We start from the raw sequence: 22310 nt of genomic DNA, 5'->3' as shown, positions 1-22310 counted from the left end.
TTAAAAAAAAAAAAAAAAAAAAAAAGTTATTTTGACCTCGCATTTAATATCCTTTAGAAGGGAAGCTATTTGTTTCCATGTAATCCTGTTTATAATCACAGTTAAAATGAAACGTTTATTAGTTGATTTGAGCACAAGTTCTCGTGGTTTTGCTGAATATCAGCTGAGTAGGGAGAGAGAAGCATTCTCCGTCTCTTATTTTACTTCCTGTTTATTTTTGCTAGAGTTAAGATTACCTTATTCTCATCTTTCAAATTTTTCTCAATTCATTTTATATATTTACCTTTTAAGAAAAATATTCTTTTTGGAAAATTCAAATTTAATGGTCCTAAAAGTTAGACATCAATTTCAAAAATTCAAACTTAAAAAATATAACCTAATCTTTCTGACACTTATAACTATACATATAAAGTAAATTAGTAATTGTTTTATTCGAAATCGATATCTATAGGTTAAATAAACATATAGCTCAGCGATCATTGTTCTCATTATTTTGTCTCTTGAGGTTAGCTCGTTGCATGCATGCACGTGTTTACTTTTCGTTTGAATTTTAAGTAAGAATGCACCAAGCCAAACCCACTAAGAAAATTGAGAGAATTAATGATAATTTGATTGAATAAATTAATATGGTTTTACCAATCAAACAAAGTAGCTTACAGCATCTGATACCACGCTCATATCTTAATTGATATCATGACAATCCCCGTTGATGCATTGCAAACGTTGAATTTTAATCAACTTGTATATTATAATTAATCTATCAAGTTTTTGGGCGACAGAATCTTATCGTAAAAAATCAATTGGGTTCGTCAATTTCAAATAAAGTGGTGGGCATCATGGTTTCTGAGTAAGCCAGAATATTGTTGGGTCTGCCACCTCGTTGCACGTCCCTTTCAAAATAATCTTCATTGTTCTTAATAAGTCCGAGTTTTGTCCATTCAAAATGACAAGAAATCAATTCTAAATTTGTTGTTTCTTGTCACCACTTTGACGAGTGTGGCATAATTTCTGCAAATTGTTGGTTGGTATTGTGATGTTCGACGTTGATTAGAGAGGAGAACAAACCACCATTTTATAACGGTATGAAAACCTTCTATTAGCACACGTTTTAAAGCCTTGAGAGGAAGCCCGAAAGGGAAAGCCTAAAAAGGACAATATCCGTGAATCTAGGTCGATACAAATGGTATCAGAGCCAGACGCCGAACGATGTACCAGCCTTCTCGTTATTTCTCAAAGGGGGTAGACACGAGGTGGTGTGTCAGTAAAGACGCTGGGCCCAAAGCGGGTGGATTGTGGGAGGAGAACAAACCACCATCCTTTTATAAGGGTGTGGAAACTTTTCCCTAGCCGACCGGTTTTAAAGCCAAAGTCTAAAAATGACAATATCTGTTGATGGTGTATTTGTTCCCTACCCGGATTACTGTATTTGGAGTTTTGCAACAAATTTGAATGAATATGAAAGGGTTCCATTTTTGGATTTGATACTCACTCGTACATAAAAATGGGTGTGTTGATTTGATTTGATTAGCTTAAGACATCGCATTCTATAGCACAGATGTGAAAAGGAGAACGCTTAATTAAGTTTGGGCTTGCTTGTGGAACAACTCTTTGTTTAACTTCCAAATCCCATTATGTGTTGATTGCCTGTTGGACACAACTTTCGAGCAAGGGAGTCAACCAAATGAGGTTCATTAGTCAATCATTCAAGATACGGATTATATTTACCTTACCTTACAGTCAGGATGAGACAGTGAAATTAGAGTTGTGAGAGGGAAATACAAATATCATATTATTATGCGAGGTGGCGGGTTGCTGCACTCTAGATAACAAGAGTTCAGTAGCGGAAAGCATCATTATCTTATGCTCTGATCCAGATAGCATGGGGCACGTGAGATCACACTGAAAGACTAAATATCTTAAACTTATATATATATAATTCGGCAGGCCTGTTTTTGGGCCAAGTACAGAGTGATTCAGTTGAGAAAAGCCCATAGGCAGTAGTCTCCCAACAAAAGGGGGAGTTTATTTTGTTTATTGATTTAATTTAAAAGGGAATACAATGAATCAAGGATGGACCATTTTGATTATTTCTAGTTTTTATTTTATTTTTAAAAAAATAGTAACTTTTTTTTTATAAAAAAATATATTTTTTCTAAATACCTAAAGAAACAATGTAAAAGAATAGGCAAAATCAATCTCTTCCATCTTTTCAAACAAAAAAAAAAAAAAAAAAAAACTTTATTCTTTGAAACTAATTTTTAATTGTTTACAACATTAATAATGAATCAATTAGGACTTAATAAAAATCATTATTATTAAGAATAATAGTAGAATTGGTAATTAGTTGGAATTGGTAAATATTTGATAAATAAAATGAATGAACATAAGAAAATAATGGAAGGCAAGAATTTGAGATTTAGCATATGATGAGGTGAATTTAAAGTGAGATTAATACAAATGTTTTGAAACACCCAAATCTCCCCCCCGTCTCTATACCATCACACCATTATACCCAGCCCCCACCAAATAAACAAAACTCTAACCTCAAGTGGAACATAACATATACCAGCCCCCACTAAACCCCACTAAACCCTACCTCAAATACTGTAAATCAACCCCTTTTCTTTTCTCCCCTATATTTACAACGCAACCAAATAAAACCCAACTTACTGNAATTTAAAAAAAAAAAAAAAAAAAAAAAAAGGGAACAAGTTCTAGCCTTCCTTCCACTGATCTCTTGCATGGGAGATGATGACATTGAAAGTCAGGGATCCGAGGTTCCTCTCAGCGCAAAATCCATATGGGTAATGGAAAATGGAAATGAAAAATGAAAAATTTTCTTACTTTTCGTGGAAAAAGTGAAAATTTTTCAATTTGGATCATATCCTTCTTGCTGCTGACATGAACACTCCGATCCCCAAGTTTGCTACTTTATTTTGTTCTTCACAACCAAACCAGACCCATTAAAGTTCACAACAAGTAGAGAAAAAAAAAATGAAGAAATTGTAAGATCTAGCGAAGAGATGAAGGTGGGGTTTAAATTAAAATTCATTTCCCCCCTAGATGAGAGAAGAAGTGATAGATGAAGCAAGATTTTCAGGATCGTGCCAGGTTTGAGAGCTCCAATTGCCGTAAAGTGGATTATGATCATTAGATTGGGTAGCAATTTCATCCGTTTGATTCTGCTGATCATCCCAATTTAGCCTCTTCATCCCATCTTCCAATTTCACATCTTTCACATTCAGCCCTAATTGATCTCCACCGTTGGATCCCATCACATGATCAACTTGTTGTTGATGATGGTGACCAAACCCAGCTAGGTTATTACCAAATAGATTCGGATCAGTGGATTTGAACCCAACACCATTGGTGAACTTGGAAGCAAGCAATGAAGAAATGGAGGTTGAAGAAGATGGGTTATGAGGAAATAAGGTAGAATAGCCCGAAAGGAGCGAACTTGAATTGAACCCATTAAGATTAAAGTCCCTATGATCAATATTAGGAGAACAAAACCCTAACCCAAGTGGATTTAAATCATACCCGGAGAATGGAACGTTGAGATCGGAGGTGGAGGCATAAAACATATTGGGACAAGAAGTTGAAGACGAGGAAGTGGAATCCGGGGCCGGGGAGGTGACGGCGGCAGTAGTAGTAGTCGTCGTCGTCGTCGTAGTCGTCATCGTCGTCGTCGTAGAAGAAGGTCTTTTGAGGCGCTTGTTTTTCCGGCAGCCGCCACCGACAGGGACATTCCTCAAGGTGCCACCACGGGTCCAGTAGCGCTTACAAGCCTTGCAAAAGTGGCGAGGCTGAGACAAGCTGTAGTTGTTGTAGTAACAAAATTTGGTGTTTGAAGAATCACAACGAGGGCACCGGAGAGGGTCTTGTTGGTGTTGTTTGAGTTGAGTTTTCTGATCATGTTGTTTGTCCATTACTAATCCAGAGGAAGAAGAGGGCATGAGATTATTCAAACCCTTTTGATGATGGTGATGATGATGATCATGATCTAAACTTGTTGGATGATGATTGTTCATCTATGTGGAAAGAAAGAGGAAGAACATACACATATTATTCCAATCCAAAGGGAAAGCAACAAAAAAATTAGGGGTATGGTCAATTTTTGGTTGTAATAATTTGAGAGAGAGAGAGAGACAAAAAAAAGAGAGAATTTACTTACTTGTGGCCATTGGTTAGCTGATGAAGAGATGAGAACCATTTTGTCACAGTTTCCCAGCATTTCTTTTTGGATCTCTCCTTTCTCTTACACCAATTTTGTTTGGAAACAAAGTGTAAACAGACAAAGAGTAGGTGATGAGGGAGGATTTTATTTCAAACCCTCTCTCTCCGCCTCCCTCTCTCTCCGCCTCCCTCTCTCTCCGTCTCCCTCTCTCTGCCTCTTTCTCTCTCTCTCAGATGGGGTTGAAAATATTATGACCAAACAATTAATTTGAAGTCATTGATGATTATATGTATAATTTAATGAGAATTTCACGTGGTGTGTGGATCTAAATTTTTGAATCTCTCACTTTCTTTATTTCTTTATGTCTGAAAAAAACAGCTAAAGAATGTTGAGAAACATTCAGAAATCCAATAAAAAGGGGGGGGGGGGGAGAGAAATAAAGTTTCAAGAATATTACAGGGATGAATCTCGAGAGGTTCGAGAAAAGAATGGCATGCATTTCGAAAATTTCTACGACAGTAACAAGAACGATATAAGAACAATAAACTAATATATCATCTAACGAGTAATCTCGTGTTTTAGGTAAGATTTAGGTTTGTGTTGGAGTAAAAGTATAGAGAAGGGAATCCCTAGAGTGCTCAATGCCCAATGCAAAGCATCTAACCCACATTCCCACCACTTCCACTTTAACCTCCAACGCTTTCAAAGCTTTGTTTCACTGTCCGGTTGTTTTCAGAAACAGCTTTGCACAGAATCTATAATATTTGGATTAAGCGAGAATTAAGTGTAAATTAAGAGAGGATTAGAGGTAATTAGATAAGGGATGCATTAAAGTAAAAGGTTAAATAATATAGCCCGGAAAGGGGAAAGTTGATAGGAAGAAGAGGGTTAGTGAGAGAGAAAGGTGAGCATTAAATGGTAAATGCATTATTGAGGGTTATAATTTAGATGACTTTCGTGGGCATCTAATTAAAACCCCTACGGGTTTTGAATAGGGGAAGGGAAATATGCATATTTTTTGTTTGAAAATTGTAGTGTAGGACAGGTTTGAAGGGGGAAGTATTCCTTTTAGGCATGAATTTGGTGATAATTCCAAGAGCAAGGGGACAAAACAGAGTAACATGTGGGGGTGTCTTTAAAAAAAAAAAAAAAAAAAAAAAAACATCACTTTATTCTCAAGGGAGTGGCTTTAAGAGAAGGGCATAAGGAGGCTTTGAAGGCCATGTGGTGGGCAGCTCAGCCTCACCCACAGCCTCACCCTCACCCTCTTACAAGGCCAAGATATAGGGTGAAGAACAAATGGATTTTGTAGTAAACCAAGGGATTTTCTCGCTTCCCCTAACATTCCATCATTATTCCCTCACCACTTTTCTTTTTTATTGTTCATGGAATTAGGGTTTTAAGATTATTAGTTTGTTTATGTTAGGAATCACGACTCTCCACAATGGTATGATATTGTCCACTTTGAGCATAAGCTCTCATGGCTTTGCTTTGGGCTTCCCCAAAAGGCCTCATACCAATGAAGATAGTATTCCTCACTTCTAAACCCATGATCTTCCACTAAATTAACCAATGTGGGACACTCCCAATCCCAATAATCCTCAACAATCCTCCCCTCGAACAAAGCACACTATAAGCCTCCCCTGAGGCTTATGGAGCTCTCGAATAGCCTCCCCTTAATTGAGGCTCGACTCCTTCTCTGGAGCCCTCGAACAAAGTACACCATTTGTTCGACACTTTAGTCACTTTTGACTACACCTTCGAGGCTCGCCATTCTTTGTTCGATATTTGAGGATTCTATTGGCATGGTTAGGTTTAGGGCATGGCTCTGATACCATGTTAGGAATCACGACTCTCCACAATGGTATGATATTGTCCACTTTGAGCATAAGCTCTCATGGCTTTGCTTTGGGCTTCCCCAAAAGGCCTCATACCAATGAAGATAGTATTCCTCACTTATAAACCCATGATCTTCCACTAAATTAACCAATGTGGGACACTCCCAATCCCAATAATCCTCAACAGTTTATGGGTTATGGATTATAATATACTTGGTGCGCAACTTCTCATTGTTCAGCTTTACAGATCAAGAAAGAGAACGAAAAGAGATTTCTCGACATCAGGCTTCTATGCTTGAATTCATATGCAAATTCAAAGTCACGTTTTTGTAATAACTAAAGATTGAAACTTTGACGGGTAATACTCGAAATAACATAACGAATAACAAATCGAAAAGAGGAAAGAGGGACCTCTCCATCAACTCATGAACAAGAAGGCATTCACATACATTGGGTTCAGACAAAGATCTCCATACCCATTTTGGTTGGGTGCTTATTTGGACATCCACTTTCATATTACACTTCCCTTTGTCCACAATACAATTTAATGGGAAATTATTTTATGAAAAAAAAGCCCTTGAAATCTTGAAAATAATTCAAAAAAATCTCCCTCAAATTAATTATATTGGTATTTGGGTGTCAATCATAACCCCTTTTCAATGATGCCTCACACCCACTTCTTTCTCAATGACACCCAAAATGTTCTTCTTATTCAATCCTCTTGTCTCCTCTCATTTTCATTCTTTTTGACAATAACATTACGCTATGAGTAGGGGAAGAGGGGGAAGAATTTCAAATTCTCCCTAAAATATTCAACTTCATACCAACATCGTAGACTCCGTTTAGTTAATAAAGAGAAATCTCTCACAACCTACACTTCATTCTAGATCGATTTTTACAGATTAGATGAACGAGCTTTGTATATTAATATTAATTAGTGGAGGGGAATTCCCATGAGATGGTCAAACTTGGGGAATTGGAAAATTCCAAAGAAGTAGTGCCCATTGATGGCCTTTATTTTAAACAATTACTATTTTTCTATTTTTTTTTAAAGGGAAAAATAAAAATTCAGAAAAAAGAAAAAAATTGAAACTCAAAATCATGTGTAGATCTAAATCTTATAAAGAATATGAATTGGGCATTATTGTACCTAAAAATATAAACTATTATATTAATTATTTAAATATATATATAAGTGTGAGGAAGATTAGGTGTTAGATTATAAAATATGAATATGTCATCATTATATGGATCTTACAATTATCTGCTTACGTTAAATTAAAATTCTTTGCCTTTGTAACCTTGTTGTCGTCCATTCGGTGTGTAATTAATTATTATTATTATTTTCTTTACCTTTTGTTTAATCAATTTATTTAATATTTTTCCTACCTAATTTTGGTGCTCATCCCCTTCCCATCAAACCCCAGAAACTTATTTTTTATTCTGTAACAGCGATCACCAAAGATAAAAGTTATAATAATAATTTCAATTTTTTAAAATTAAAAAAGCCATTCTTAATCAGAAGTGATACTCATCCGCTTGTTTGGAGTTAATTGATTGAATCTTGTATTTTATAATTATTTCTTAAATTATCATTATGAATTTGATTTTAATCTTAAACATGCTTTATTATAGTTTATCTTATCTCGATCCACCCGAGGTAGCGTTAAATTTAAATGAATGGTCTCATTTGATAGCACGGTCCATTTTTGTTTAATATTTTATATTTGATTGAATCAAATTAAAAAATTTAAAACAATTGAAACTAAATTAAAATTAAACTCAAATTAGCGATTTAAGATTATTGGAGCAAATTGAAGTTATAATAACCAAAATATTGATTTTAATGGTCCTTTTAAGATCTCCTTTCAAAAGTGTGCAGTTAACATAATAATAGCAATTATCTATGGATTAGTTCATGATTCTTAATAATTTATGTACAATAAATGACGCCCAAAGTCTAATGATGTTTAAAAAAATATATAAAATGCGATAAATTCGTATTTAATAATTATTTAAAAATATAAATAAATTTCGATATAGAATTTTTATTTTTGAGTTTTAATTATAAAAGTAAATAATAATGGTTAAAATATAGGGTCAACTAGGAATAATAATTATAAGTAAGCTTCAATTACTCACTCAAAAAGCCACTAATCATGCCCACTTTAGCCCTAAATTTATGGAACTAAAAGAAGCCCTAATTTTATGGGACCGTGCTTTGTGAATTAAGCCGGTCGGCTGGGATTGGTGTACGGCGGACGCGCAACCGCCGATGTTTCCATCATTATTTCTGCCTTAAAATAATTGCAATTTGGTGCATTTCATTTCACCGACACTTTCCCGACAACTGGTTCTGTCGGGAAGGGAAGGGCCTCCTTATGGGCCTTGTTGGGCTATCGGCTGTATGCTGAATTCGGACTCAATGGGCCTGGTCGAATCCATTTCACGAGCTTCACATTAGGCGCAAATACTAATGGGCCCACTAGCTGGGCCTCTGTTGCCGAGCCGAAGCCCAAATGGAGGATTACTACCGCCAGTACAGCATAAGATATATATATATATTTAGAGATATATTCTTGCTATTATCTTTTTATAAATATTAAATAATAATTATTAAATTTAATGTTGTGAAAGTTGCGGATATTCACAGGGACAAAAATGGAAACATGCCTCCATATTTTTATGTTTTATAAAATACAACGAACAATAATATCTTCTTGTTTTGTGTCCTTTTTTTATTTATTATTTTGTTGGTGAAAATAGATAGTTTGTTGCTTTGTAATTAATACGTGGACAAGGATAATCTATTACTTTCAGATTACGGTGGCAAATTAATATTTTATATTTATACTAAACATAATAATTATAACACAAAATTAAAATTTACATTTAATAGAGATTAATTTTTCAAAAGAAATTACAATTTATCATAGACTTAATAAACATAAAATTAAGAAACTAAATAGGTATTTAAAAGCATGATTTTGTGATAATTTCATGGCTTAATTAGGAAAAGATTATACAAAAAGATATGCATTTAGTTGAGGTGAGCTGTGTAGTTTTCCTTTTAGACGTGTCAAGTCTACATGATTGAACGGCTGACTTAAAGTGAAAAAAAAAAAAAAAAAGTAATTATTACTGAACGAGAAAATAAATCTGATGTAAATTAAAAACTTTAGATGATTAATAAAATGTTACAAAAAGCCAATTTGAAGCTGTTTGTTTATAAATGAAATTCCTATATTTTTTCCAATTTAAGAAAACTACAGGAAATGTTTCTTGTTTGAAAGAAAATACAAATTCAAAACCAACACTCGATTATTGTTTTTTTTTTTTTTTTTTTAGATCAGGGTGAGCGTGTGGAGCCTATGACATCTTAAGTTTAATAGTCGCGATCATGGTTATGTTCTTATGAGTTTTTCATATAGAGTCTAAATTCTTTTATGTTTGAGATTGAAAGGTGATATATATATATATATATATATAATTTAAGAGGACATCTCAACTGGTTCATCTAAAAATGATTAGTGTGAGATCTCATATTTGTTAAAGAAAGAAACGGACGTTGGGTTTGAAGGGAGTGAATTGTGAAATTCCACATTAATTGGAGAGAGTAACGAAGCATTTTTTACAATAGTGTATAAACATCTTTCTAATTGACGCGTTTTAAAGTTGCAAGGCTGACAATGATACATAATTGATTAAAGCAGACAATACTGTTAGCGGTTAGCTTAAACTATTGAACTATTACAATTAGTTTCATAAACACAAACCTTTAACGTCAATTAATGAAAGAAAGAAGAATAGCAATTGAGATTAAAGTGGAATTAACAAATAAGTACAGTGTGAGATGAACTTGAAATGAATTGGACCCACACAGCATAAAGCTCTAACGTATTGCACAGTGAGCTATCCCTCTAGCCAGTACAATTGGGACCAATTTAGCTCTCTTTTTTCTCATTATTGTTGTTTTAGGGTTCCAATGACATTTTCTTATTATTTATTTATATTAATCATACTTTTAATTAAAACAACTTCAAATCAATCGATCACCTGTGTTTAAACATAGCTCAACTAATTAATATATATAAAATAAAAAAAGTCGATATCTTGAAATATTTGTTATAAAGAGAGCCTAAAAAGTAAAAGAAAAGGCAGAATTGAGGGTTTTATTTGTTTTTTTGTGCAATAGGGACACAATAAAGTTAACAATGGGTACACTTCACACTTTACACACAGCAGAAACTGAACAGAAAGAAGCATTCCCTACAGAGAGCAGCTTGAATTAAAGTTATAGATAGAGATGGGATGCCCCAATTCATGCACATCTACTTCGAAAGTTCGAGAGGCTTATTAGACACTTTTCAAAGTCCAAACAGGAGCAGACAATTTTTCCAAAGAGAGAAGACTAATATATATTTAAAGTAATTGTTTACTGCAACTTGGGTTCTCAAGGTATGTGGAAGCAACATTATTGGAGCAAAATTGGTTGGTTTTTTAGTGTTATGAAAGAAATAAAATGAAAAAAAACATTTTTTTTCCCCAAACCCATTTGTTGTTTTTTTGTTTTAAGGCCAAAAAATGGAGTTTGTGGTCCTCAGACCTCAGCTCTAGTAGTGTACTATTACTACTCTTATTGTCCTTCACTTCTTTTCTTTTCTCTGAAGCAACCAATTTCTTGATTCTTCTTCCTTTCCTTTTCTCTTCCTCTTCATTAGTCTGTTTTGGGTCCTCTGAAATGGCCACCGGAAAAGCCGACGGAAAAAGGAGGCTGAACTACTACGACATGGAGGAAGAAGAGGAGGAGGAGGAAGAGGAGGTGGAGGTTGTTGATGGAGAATTAGGGTTTGGTGGGGATTTCAATAAGAAGAAGAAGACTCTGTGTTCTGGTGGTGGTTCTAATAAAAAATCAGGATCTGGGTACGGTGGAGCGGCTACGGCGGCGCCGTCGTGCCAGGCGGATAATTGCAATGCCGATCTGTCTAGTTCGAAGCGCTACCACTGCCGCCATAAGGTGTGCGAGTTTCATGCCAAGGCTCTGGCGGTTATGGTGGCCGGAATCCACCAACGGTTCTGCCAACAATGCAGCAGGTATTTTGGGACAAAAACCCTAATCTTAGATCTGTTTTTTTAATTATGTGGTTTAACCTATTTTAAAGGTAACGTAAAGATTAGATAATAATTCAGCATATAGTTAGTGAGATAATTAGTATATGTTTTAACTGTTCTTCAATTAATTAACTCCAAAATTTAACTGTTTTCAGTGTAATTTTCTTCATCTCTTTGGAGTTTGGTTCATCCAAAAATAAATTACTGTTTATTCATCCCAAGACCATCAACTATGAAATAAATGAAGAAAATTGTAATTATAATAATGTAAAAATCGTTTATTTATTTATTTGTTCATTCATTCATTTTTCTACTTACTCAAGTTTTTGAAAATAAATAAATAAATAAATCAGTCTTGACCCCCTAAATTTGGCAAGGTTTTTCAATTTTTTTTTTTTTGTATAAACTTTTAATTTTTTTAAAAATTGAACCCTAAATTTAATTAAATGTTGAAATATTTATTTATTTATTTTTTCACTCATATAAGCACAAAATTGTACAGTTCAATAAAATTTTCAAATTTTACGAGTTTTAACAAACTTTAGCTCTAATGTTCGTAATTTTTTGTATAACAATTCTTCGAAAGTGAATAGAAGGTAAATTTTGGTATTCTTATTTAAATTTAAGATAAAGATAGTAACATTTATTCGAGATGTCTTGAGTTCCTAAACATTAATGTAAATAGATAGTTTTTTCACAAAATTTTATTATAATCTTTACTATGGTAGAGAAATATATTTTATGAGGAACAAAATTTTACTATATAGTTTTAAATTTGATAATTTTAGGATACTAGAGAAAAGTTTTGAATCCTAACTTTAAATATAAAATTTTAACATAAAACAAACTTTGATATATTAATTATGAGAGTAAAATAAAGAATAACAATAATAATAATAGTAATAATAATGTAGTTTGAATATATAAATACTCTCTTTGTGAATCTTCATCAGTGGTACAATTGCTTAATTTATTGGTTTTTCAGGATTTGGTTGCGTTTGAAATCCATTTTAGTCTATATATCTCGAGAATAATACGTGATCTAAAGATAGATGTCTTAATTGTTGAACGATACGTTCTTTTAGGGTTTAAATAGTTTTATATAGTGTTACATATTCGTGCATATTTATGATTGTTTATATGTAGTAGTGATCGTTATTGAGAAACTAAATATCCATCATTTGGGTTCCTGGAGATTTCATGGTCTACAAGAGTTCGATGAAACAAAAAGGAGTTGCCGGAAGCGGTTGGCCGGACACAACCAGCGGCGGCGGAAGAGCTCATCGGATGTCCATGGCGGAACCTCGACCTAGCAATATGCAGAATGATGAAAGAAGGGGCATTTTGTTTTTAATTTTGTTGGTCATTGCTTCCATTGTTACCAGATTTGCTTGCTCTCTCTCTTCTGTCAATCCAGCCAGCCTTTTGCTTATGCTCTGTTCTACAGACCAATTAGTTCATCTTTTGTATTAATCCCTTTGCAATGTGAAGCAAGATTATGGAGCATATCAGCTTTTGATTTACTTTCAATCTAATTCAACGAAACAATAAGGAATGAATGTCTACAATCAATAGCAGGACCATCAAAACATATACTCTAAAGAAACAACATGAAATTTGACGAGGCGAGGAAACAGTTGAGTTAATCTCGGGCGATACCGAGAACTTTCATTGCTAGCTCCCAGCAGACGATTGCGGCTGCATTGGCAGGAAATGCTCGAAGTATGGTTGGACCTAATCCTGTATAGCATCCTCTAATTCCAGCGTTTTGGTATATCTAGAACAATGATTTGTTTCAGCATGTTGTATAATTTTGAGCCAGAGATGAGAACTTGAATGAAGCAATGTCGAGAACGTCTTACTTACCGAGCGCAGGACTAGAAACGGATTTCTAGTGGCGTTTTTATCTGGAGAAGTCTGGATTATGGTTTTGGCAACATCCAGGGGCAAAACAGCTAGCCAGAACTGGTTGAATTTAGAAACATTAGTCAACTTTACAACAATCAGATCAATAAGTCTTTCTAAGGAATTTTAATCAGAAGCTTACAGCCACACCACCAAGGCCACCAGTCAAAATCCCAATTCCCATGTCCATTACGTTGCCATGGACATTCGAAGTAGTACGCATGTAATACCGAACGTTCTCGTAAACGCTGAAAAATACAGCATTTCCTATTGATTCCCTTAAAAATGTGGTAAACCCTCCGCGGAAAATACCAGTAGCCTGCAAAACAGAGCGTTATTTGAAAACCAGATCACAAATGGGAGATACCCAAGTCAAGGATTGTCTTACCCCTTCTGTTTTTATAGTTTTAAGGGCACAATCGAGTGGACTGCTATATCTACTGGACACTGGAACAAGAGAATCAGTGCCTTGAACTTGCATCCTACACTGGAAAATTTAAAGAGTCATGAGCCTGACATGAGAACAAACCAAAGAAAGCAAGAAACTCGTACATCATGATGTACCTACCTTCACTAACTCAGAAGGACATAGTATAAAGCTGATAATAGCTCCACCATAAGCTGCAGAAGGAATTACTACTTGTGGCCGTGGCCTACCATTTTGGTGGTCTCCCTTCACAATCAGAGAAAGAGAGACCAGTAAGGACATATCACGATTATGCACACAGTGCTCATGGGCCAAAAATGGTAAGACTACCGAGCATAAAGTAAAGAGGTTTTTGCAGAATTGGTGTAACAACCCAAGTTCACCGCTAGTAGATATTGTCTGCTTTGGCCCATTACGTATCACCGTCAACCTCACGATTTTAAAACGCGTCTGTTAGGGAGAGGTTTCTACACCCTTATAAGCAATGCTTTGTTTTCCTCTCCAACTGATGTGAGATCTCACGATCCACCCCCTTTGGGAGCCCAGCGTCCTCGCTGGCACATCGCCTAGTGTTTGGCTCTGATACCATTTGTAACAGCCCAAGCCCACCGATAGTAGATATTGTCCGCTTTGGCCCGTTACGTATTGTCGTCAGCCTCACAGTTTTGAAACGCATTTGTTAGAGAGAGGTTTCCACACCCTTATAAGCAATGTTTCGTTCCCCTCTTTAATCGATGTGGAATCTCAGAATTGAGGAAGCCAGCAAATGGACCAAAAATCCTTAAGAAAAATGAAAGCGTCAATTTCTTTAGTACAGACCTGCAATGACTGTTTAGTCCGGGAATAAATTCCAAAAAGAAGGGAACTCTCAAACGATACTCCAATGAAAGATGATGTTGCCCCTCGGTAAAGTCCTCTCACCTGTCAAAATCGTTTATTTCTTAATTCTACAAAATATGATCATCAAGCACAGGACAGAAAGTGAAAAAGGTTGCAAATCAGAGATTTTCAGTAGAGCATCGACGCTGAGACATAACGATTTATGCAGAAAAAGGGTAGTAAGAGCAATATTGAGCAACTTGCACACTTAAAGCAATGCTTCCCACAAACGAGGAATCAAACAACATTGCAACAAGCAGCAAATAAGACACCACTTTTCCAACATAACCAGGTATACGTCATTGGATGATGAAGACTATAAACATTCAATTCAAATCTGCATCCAATTAACCTATCTAATATGACATATTCAACTGCTTCATATATTTGTTTCTGAAGGGTTCAGAAACCTTACACCATCAGTCTTCAGTATCCTAGTAGTGCAATGCAGACCACCTCGATAAGTAATCCCCCGCGACTCTGTATTATGTTTTTGAAGCTTTACCTGTTAAGTAAACAGATATGCATATGAGAAATAATTCCACCAGCCACTAACTATTTACTCGCAGAACTAGCTTAAATTGCTGTTAAGTTCAAATGGAAGCCGTTTGGTATGAGTATAGCAACCCCATTTGCACAAACAATCAACTAGTTTGAATGTGCTAGTCCAGACAAGGCAGCATGGTTACATGGTAATTGTTGCTCCAGAAAACAGTAATGGAAAAGGCAACTTGACACAAACAATCAGAATGATTAGTAGGCGTTCTTAATTTTAGTAATGTACAAGAAGAATCGTTAATCTGCATCTACTCCACATTTCAGATAAGTTCAACCCTAAACGCCACAGGTGAAAACAAAGAAGAAAAATCACCAAATGAGACATAGCATCCAGGTCAAATTCCAAAATCTAAATTCGATTGCCTTTGCTATCCATTTCATTTACACCTATCTAGGTCAAACCCCCCAAAAACAAATACCACACCAAAGAAGAAGAATCCCAGTTCAATCCATAGGGAAGGTCGAAGAAATTGCAGTTCGAGCAGAGAATCCAGCTTACCTTAACGGTGTCAAAAGGATGGCCGGTAATGACAGTGGCAACGCCGGCAATCAAACCGGCAACGTAATCTTTGTAACTGGAACTGTCCCCCATTGGTGTGTTTGTGTAAAGGGTATCAATGGAAATCAGGGAGAATCATCGAGTCTCCATTGGAACCCACAACTGAGCTGAACTGAACCTGGATAATATGTGGCTCCGACCTCTGAGAGCAACGAATGGTGTGTCATTTGGGGAAAGGTGATTGATGATCACTTTACAGCCGCAACCGCAGCAGCTGCATCTTTGCCTCCATCCATTACCCTTTTCTTCTCTCTTTCCTGCTTTCGTTTCCTTTTTATAAATAAATTAGTCCCTTGCAAATGTGTTTTTGGTATTTATTTTTAATTTAATTAATATTCTTTTTGTTTTTGAAGTTCATTATTTTAATATCATTTAATATATATTTTTTAAAATATAAGGTAATTTTACGGTAACTAGAATACTAACAACTTTTAATGCATTCAACACGTCATTATTAGCTGCTATTTTATTTTATTTTAGAAAGTCAAACACAATTATTAATTTTTTTTTGATGGCAACAAATGAAAGTTGATTGGATCAGTAATCTAATAATCAGCCATATATGTTACATTAATGACTAATATTTCATAAAATTTATATATTAAACTTTTACCGTAAAGATTAATTATTCTTAACTTTCATAATGATTTTAAAGTATGGGTTGGATTATAAAATTTATATAAAACTTTTTTGCAAAAATTTTAGTAGACATAAATTATTGTTGAATTATGTTTATTTTAACTTACTTTTAATTTTATGTACAGTAGATTTATTTTGAACTAAATTTAATTAATCTTCAAACTATAAAATTTAATTTGTGTCTCAGACTCTCGCCCTAAAAACTTCCTAATAAATTTTAAAAAATATCTTATGATTTATAGGCACAAAATTAAAAAATAATTAACCTATTTAATATTAGTTTAACATTTTTTAAAGGTTTGTTTGGAGACACAAAATTAAAAATTTAAAAATTTATTAATTATAATTTAAATATCAAATAAATATAAACTTTAAAAATTTAAAACTTTATAATAAATTTTAAAAAATATTGAAAAGTATGATTTAGAGACACAAAATTGAAAAATAATTAACTTATTTAATGTTAGTTTAAGATTTTTTTAAATATTTGTTTCGAGACCACAAAATTAAAATTTTAGAAATTTATTAATTATAATTTAAATACCAAATAAATATAAACTTTAAAAATTTAAAACTTAAATTTATAATTTAATTTAAATTAATTTGAACTAGAATTTGGGTAATAAATATTTCATTTATTTTAGATTAAATTATAAGTTTCACTCTTTTGTATTTTTTTTTTGTCTTCATTCAAAAAAGATTAATAGGATACTTTCAAACAAATTTAAATTTTTTATCAGAGATAATTATTCAAACATAACATAAAATTAAGTAGTGAATTATATAATTTATTATATGCTTTTTGAAGTTGAGACTTATATTACATATGAAGATAAAAAGTTCACTAAATATCTAATTTTGCGAAGTTGATACAAATCTAACCATTAGATTTAACTTGGTTTTTTAAAAAATGTTAATAATAATAACTTGTTATTTATGTTTATTTCTTATATTTTGATGGGACTGATAAAATATAAAAATAACAGTTTCTCATTGTAATAATATAATTAATGTCCAAATATAGTCGAGCAACTAATTGGTTCAATTACTTCGATTGATTTATAAGATATATATAGTTAAGGGTGTGGTATTGTATCCAACACCTTTTAATACTAAGTTAGTATTGGATCAAAGTAACGTAGATTCGCTCGGTCTTGATAATTGTGTCTTTAATGAGGGACATGTCTTCGTAGTTAAGTGTTTTAATCATCCGGCATAAGTGTCAATGCCACACTTAACCGGCTGAAATCATAAAAAAGGACTCTGGCTTGTGTTCGACTTAAGGATTTCTCTTCTTTATTAGGAAGTCGTTAAAGTTGTCCGTACCATTTTAGGAGCTCACTGATTTTTTTTTTTATTTTTTTATTTTTTGAGTTACTTATAAAATTGTAGAGAGATTTAACTGAATTATTAGTTAGGCTATTTTATGGATATAAAATAATTATATTTTTTTATTTCATTGTTAAAAAGAATTACTTGACAATTTTCGGAATAAAAATACAAAAAATAATAAGTTTATATAAATTTCAGTCGGGTCGGTGAATCGGGTATGGAGTACCCAACAATTTTGGTCTGTACAGAGCACGAATATATTTGCAGAATGAAGAAAAAGGGGGAAAATAGCTTAACAAAAAGCAAAATAATAATATAAAACAATGTTCATTTTAACGAAGCCAGTTCGTAGACCAATCAATTTGCCCAAGCCCAGAGTCTCGCTCTGGTGAAGCTCGGGCACAGGCCGTCGGCCACCACCATCGCGGTCGCCGGTTTCATCTCCGTCTGTGATCCAACACAACCACACCACCTCCGCTATCTCAATTAGCCTTTACTCTGTAACCTTCTTTTTCCGTTTTTCCTCCACGGCTCAAAATTCTGCTTCGAAGGAAAGCAATGCCAGCAAAGAAGCGTGCTCCGGAGTCATCTGAGGATGATTCTCTCAAACTCGACCATGGTTGCTCTGCTGCTCGCCCTGAAGATGGAGATGCAGACGGTAAGTTTTGTTTGGACTTCATTTATATGTATTTTGAACGAAGCAGGAAAGAGTTCTTCTGATTTTTCCTGCATTAGTTGCCTTCGTTCGAATTTTACGAGTTTGTAATTTTCTCCTCCTTTCTCTGCTTCTTCTTTAGAATCCGATCGGAGCACATCGTCGTCCAGTAATGGAGAGAAGGACGAGTACGTCCTCTACTTCACTACTTTCGCGCGTTCTCATCTTTGTTTTCCTTCGTCGGTTTTATTTTCAATTGATTATTACGTTGTCCTACACTGTATAATTGTTTAATGCTTTAGTGATTGGATTTGATTTTGGGATCTATTTGTTTTTCTTCGTGAATATGTCTGTTTACTTGAATCCGCTGCCATATTTTGGTACGAGCCATGCCGATTTACAGCGCTACCATGGCTTCCCAATAGTTTCTGCCATGGGTATCCTTTTCTGCTCATAAGAACGCGCTCGGCCGTATTCTGAGGAAGGTTGGTGGAGTTGGGTTCGCCAATTTTCTGGGCACCGCCACAGCTGCGGCGGATTCTCCAAACAAATATATGTATTGCTTAATGTACGGAACGTTGTTGTCCAGGGCATTTGGTGGCGGTTAAGGGAGGTTTTGTTCATTTTTTGCTTCTATGTTGGCAATAAATGTTTATCATGCAACAAACAAAGATCGAATCGTGTTTCTTGTGTTTGATCCATTTCGGCCATAACTACTGTTCTCTATTCTTCATGGGTGCAGATTTATCGTTGTAAAACTTTCGGATATTCGCAAAGAAGTTCAATGTCCAATCTGCTTGGGTATGATTGATGTCGACTCTTTGTTTTGTATTTATTATTCTTGATTATTCAGATTCTATTGCTTATCAAATATTACATTTATATTTTATTTTCCAGTTAGAGTTACTTAACTGGTTAATTTACCGAAACGTTAGTGTGGATATCAGTTTCTGTGTATTACATTCATGTTGCGATCAATATCCTAAAGTAGTATCTTCTAACTGTTGATGGACGAAAGTGGACAATTTCTTAGATTGCTTGAGGTGTTTCATGTGTTCTTGTTTATCTTTGTAATATGAATTGGAATGGGGCATTTGGTTTGATGATAGAACTGCTTTCCTGCTGCCGTTCCAATGTGATGAGCTTAATTAAACTTGTACTTGATAGTTAATACTTTCGTTTCTGAACAGTGTTTTCTAGAGGTGGAACGTGTCTGCATATTGATGCAATTCGAATGTGAAAGCTGTTTTGTAGAAAGAGTTCGACAAAATAAAATTTCACTTTAGTTTATACCCGATTCTGTAAGAAATGATGCATTTTATTCATTCAAGCAGTAATTGCATGCAAAGCATGAAAACACAGGCAATCCAAACAAAAAAATGATTACTTTCCCCCTTATTAGCCTGCCATTCATGCAAGAATTGCTGCATAAAAAGATATGTATTGTTTGTTTCGTGGGTATAAATAATGTGAAACCGGAAATTCTTTGGGTGGCAGGGATTATTCGGAAAACAAGAACAGTGATGGAGTGCCTGCATCGCTTCTGCAGAGAATGCATTGACAAATCTATGCGTTTGGGGTATGCATTTACCTGATCTCTTACTTAAAAAAAAAAACAAAAAGAAAGTGGTTTTGTGTTTGACTTGTGAAACGATTCTTTTTTCATTTCTTAACCTCATAATTGATATATTTTGCAGCAACAACGAATGTCCCGCCTGCCGCACACATTGCGCTAGTCGCCGCTCACTGAGAGATGATCCAAATTATGATTCTTTAATTGCTGCTTTATATCCAGATATTGAGAAGTATGAAGAAGATGTATGATTTGTGAGATTCATCAGTACTTTTCCATTTGGGGTATGCATTTATGTCCGTCAGCTGAAGTTATTTTGTATATTTCACTCCTGTAGGAGCTGGCTTTTCGAGAAGAAGAGAGAATCCGCAATAAGCAGGTGAAACGAAATATTTCCAAGTGTTTTTCTTTCCTGAATTGGGTGCATGAGGGCAGAGGAATTTGTCACAAAGCAATGGAAGTTTAAGGGAACATATTAAGTAACCATGAAGAGCAAAAGGAATCGGTTAATTTAGGAAAAAGTAGCTCACTTTTTCATATTTTCTTTTCAAATATTGTGTATTTAATTCACAAATTTTATGAGGTAACCAAAACTCTGGCCCGTTAGTTACTCTCATCCAAATAGTTCATTGCTTCACGTGTGAGCTACAGTTGTTATGAATGTCCCCAGTACAACTATACGGAACTTTCTTCTAATGCCTCAAGGTACTAATATTCAATTTATTCGGACAGATTCAAGCTTCCATAGCTCAGACCTTGCGTAGACAATCTGAGGCAGTTAGCAAGAAACGCCCTCCATCTGTTAGAAGATTGCGCGGAAATAACTACAGGAACAGCCAATCAAAGGGGAAAAGGAGCTACAGAAATGATGCTGAATTTCCAGCATCTGATGACAATGAGGATCCAACTGCTGAAGATGGAGTCAAAGATTCTTCTTCTGATGAACAGATGGAGCGGTCCGAGCGGAGATCAAAAGGATTCAGGAAACAAGGAGCTGCCAAGTTCTCCCAGCCTCCTTTTGCTGCTTGTTCAGATGGAGCTGGTGAAGACAATGACTCGGATCAAGTAAATAGAGAAATCCTTAGTGCATCTTCAAGGCTTGTGGGAAACTCAGAGAGGCTTGTTTGGGGCAAAGGGGGCATGCGCAGCCATACAAGACATGGCTGCATGAGTGTTGGGAGCAGCAAGAACGTAAAAAACAACCGCATCTCAACACTGGTAGATTCCCTTCGGACTTCAGACAACAATGCTGAGGAGGTAACTTTATTTCATTGAGGATCAACGTCTTGTGAGTCCATCTCCCCGTTCTTTCCAGATGATAATGATTATATGTTGGTTTCAGCGTGAAGTCTGCCTGCTGTTATTTTCCTATGATCAAAGAATAATTCCCAGTTTGCAGCTACCCTATATCTGCTGTCGGCCAACCTCGTCAGTCCGACACCTTTGTCAGGTAATTATTTTCATTTCGTCTTCAAATCCCCTTCATGCAGTTAATAGTTTCACACCCTGGTTTACATCCCTCTCCCTCTCCCTCTCTCTCTCTCTCTCTCTCTCTCTCTCTCTCTCTCTCTCTCTCTCTCTCTCTCTCTCTCTCTCTCTCTCTCTCTCTCTCTCTCTCTCTCTCTCTCTCTCTCTCTCTCTCTCTCTCTCTCTCTCTCTCTCTCTCTCTCTCTCTCTCTCTCTCTCTCTCTCTCTCTCTCTCTCTCTCTCTCTCTCTCTCTCTCTCTCTCTCTCTCTCTCTCTCTCTCTCTCTCTCTCTCTCTCTCTCTCTCTCTCTCTCTCTCTCTCTCTCTCTCTCTCTCTCTCTCTCTCTCTCTCTCTCTCTCTCTCTCTCTCTCTCTCTCTCTCTCTCTCTCTCTCTCTCTCTCTCTCTCTCTCTCTCTCTCTCTCTCTCTCTCTCTCTCTCTCTCTCTCTCTCTCTCTCTCTCTCTCTCTCTCTCTCTCTCTCTCTCTCTCTCTCTCTCTCTCTCTCTCTCTCTCTCTCTCTCTCTCTCTCTCTCTCTCTCTCTCTCTCTCTCTCTCACAGTACGTTGCTGGTCAGACTGGATTTCAAGCTGATGAAATAGACATGTTCTTGATACAAGAACTAAACCTCAAAATCGAGCCTTCGACCTCGATTGATGTTTTAGTTTCAAAATCCTTGATTCCACATCCTATTGAAGATCATTTTCAAGTTTTGAGGGAACAACAAACCTTAGCAGAGCTGAAAACCCACTGCTCCACTCGTGGCCAACTGGTAAAATTTCCTAAAATTTTCACATTATAGACACCACATAATAGAACTTATGAATGACATATAGTATGTTAACTAGTTTTTTTCTATACCAACCCCGATTGATCAATACCATTGATCCCAAGTTCACCGTGCACAGCTTCTGGCATATCAGAAGAAGCCGCGTCAATCACAGTAGGGCTGACAGCTGAGGACGACTTAAAACAAGAAACCTCGTCTCCATCAACCCAGAAAATCCATGTAAAAAGCTTATATTTTAATGTTAAATGTCCCAATAATTTACTAAACTTGGACGCTCTAAAATCGTGGGTGACTATACCAAGTACAACTCCTTGTCGATAATGCTTTGCTCATAATTATTCAAATATTTATTAGGCAGTCTATTCTATTCCCCCCCCCCCCCCCCCCCCCCCCCCCCCCCCC

At 35.3% G+C, this 22310-nt stretch overlaps 4 protein-coding genes across 6 annotated transcripts; 2 read left to right on the top strand and 2 right to left on the bottom strand.

The window, feature by feature from the left end:
- Positions 1-2397: 2397 nt before the first annotated feature.
- Positions 2398-4419, bottom strand: LOC111434372 (dof zinc finger protein DOF1.4-like). Its single transcript, XM_023071817.1, has 2 exons — positions 4175-4419; positions 2398-4031 (listed from the first exon to the last, which is right to left on the bottom strand). The coding sequence occupies exons 1-2, from the start codon at positions 4232-4234 to the stop codon at positions 3060-3062; spliced, it is 1032 nt and encodes a 343-aa protein (XP_022927585.1). The 5' UTR covers positions 4235-4419; the 3' UTR covers positions 2398-3059.
- A 6085-nt stretch (positions 4420-10504) lies between these two features.
- LOC111434224 (squamosa promoter-binding-like protein 3) lies at positions 10505-12635 on the top strand. Of its 3 annotated transcripts, none has more exons than XM_023071621.1 (2): positions 10505-11109; positions 12277-12358. In XM_023071621.1, the coding sequence occupies exons 1-2, from the start codon at positions 10538-10540 to the stop codon at positions 12287-12289; spliced, it is 585 nt and encodes a 194-aa protein (XP_022927389.1). In that variant the 5' UTR covers positions 10505-10537; the 3' UTR covers positions 12290-12358. The 3 variants fall into 3 exon arrangements, with proteins under 3 accessions (XP_022927389.1, XP_022927388.1, XP_022927387.1); XM_023071620.1 differs by having other exon boundaries at positions 12274-12340; XM_023071619.1 differs by having other exon boundaries at positions 10600-11109; positions 12323-12635.
- On the bottom strand, positions 12614-15720 carry LOC111434223 (mitochondrial arginine transporter BAC1). Its single transcript, XM_023071618.1, has 8 exons — positions 15396-15720; positions 14754-14843; positions 14279-14380; positions 13601-13705; positions 13421-13519; positions 13175-13351; positions 12994-13092; positions 12614-12904 (listed from the first exon to the last, which is right to left on the bottom strand). Exons 1-8 carry the CDS (start codon positions 15486-15488, stop codon positions 12770-12772), a joined length of 900 nt encoding a protein of 299 aa, XP_022927386.1. The 5' UTR covers positions 15489-15720; the 3' UTR covers positions 12614-12769.
- A 1922-nt stretch (positions 15721-17642) lies between these two features.
- Positions 17643-22275, top strand: LOC111434221 (putative E3 ubiquitin-protein ligase RING1a). The gene is made up of 10 exons (XM_023071617.1): positions 17643-18084; positions 18224-18269; positions 18824-18882; positions 19579-19660; positions 19779-19899; positions 19992-20033; positions 20387-20911; positions 20997-21104; positions 21681-21890; positions 22027-22275. The coding sequence occupies exons 1-10, from the start codon at positions 17985-17987 to the stop codon at positions 22063-22065; spliced, it is 1332 nt and encodes a 443-aa protein (XP_022927385.1). The 5' UTR covers positions 17643-17984; the 3' UTR covers positions 22066-22275.
- Positions 22276-22310: the final 35 nt, after the last annotated feature.

The sequence above is a fragment of the Cucurbita moschata genome, unplaced genomic scaffold (genome assembly GCF_002738365.1).
Source record: "Cucurbita moschata cultivar Rifu unplaced genomic scaffold, Cmos_1.0 Cmo_Scf00044, whole genome shotgun sequence".
NCBI lineage: Eukaryota > Viridiplantae > Streptophyta > Magnoliopsida > Cucurbitales > Cucurbitaceae > Cucurbita > Cucurbita moschata.
Note: the sequence above shows the minus strand (reverse complement) of the source record. Positions and strands in the feature narration are given on the sequence as shown.

Excerpts from the sequence above, each read along its gene's own strand:
- LOC111434372 (XM_023071817.1), bottom strand. The coding sequence starts at position 4,234 with ATGCTGGGAAACTGTGACAAAATGGTTCTCATCTCTTCATCAGCTAAC. Across the intron at positions 4,032-4,174 it reads CAGCTAACCAATGGCCACAA|ATGAACAATCATCATCCAAC; the intron begins GTAAGTAAATTC and ends CTTTCCACATAG.
- LOC111434223 (XM_023071618.1), bottom strand. The coding sequence starts at position 15,488 with ATGGGGGACAGTTCCAGTTACAAAGATTACGTTGCCGGTTTGATTGCC. Across the intron at positions 13,352-13,420 it reads AAACTATAAAAACAGAAGGG|GCTACTGGTATTTTCCGCGG; the intron begins GTAAGACAATCC and ends TCTGTTTTGCAG. Across the intron at positions 12,905-12,993 it reads CGTTTCTAGTCCTGCGCTCG|ATATACCAAAACGCTGGAAT; the intron begins GTAAGTAAGACG and ends TCATTGTTCTAG.
- LOC111434224 (XM_023071620.1), top strand. The coding sequence starts at position 10,538 with ATGAAAAAAAACATTTTTTTTCCCCAAACCCATTTGTTGTTTTTTTGT.
- LOC111434221 (XM_023071617.1), top strand. The coding sequence starts at position 17,985 with ATGCCAGCAAAGAAGCGTGCTCCGGAGTCATCTGAGGATGATTCTCTC. Across the intron at positions 18,270-18,823 it reads AGTAATGGAGAGAAGGACGA|ATTTATCGTTGTAAAACTTT; the intron begins GTACGTCCTCTA and ends TCATGGGTGCAG. Across the intron at positions 19,661-19,778 it reads GACAAATCTATGCGTTTGGG|CAACAACGAATGTCCCGCCT; the intron begins GTATGCATTTAC and ends TATATTTTGCAG.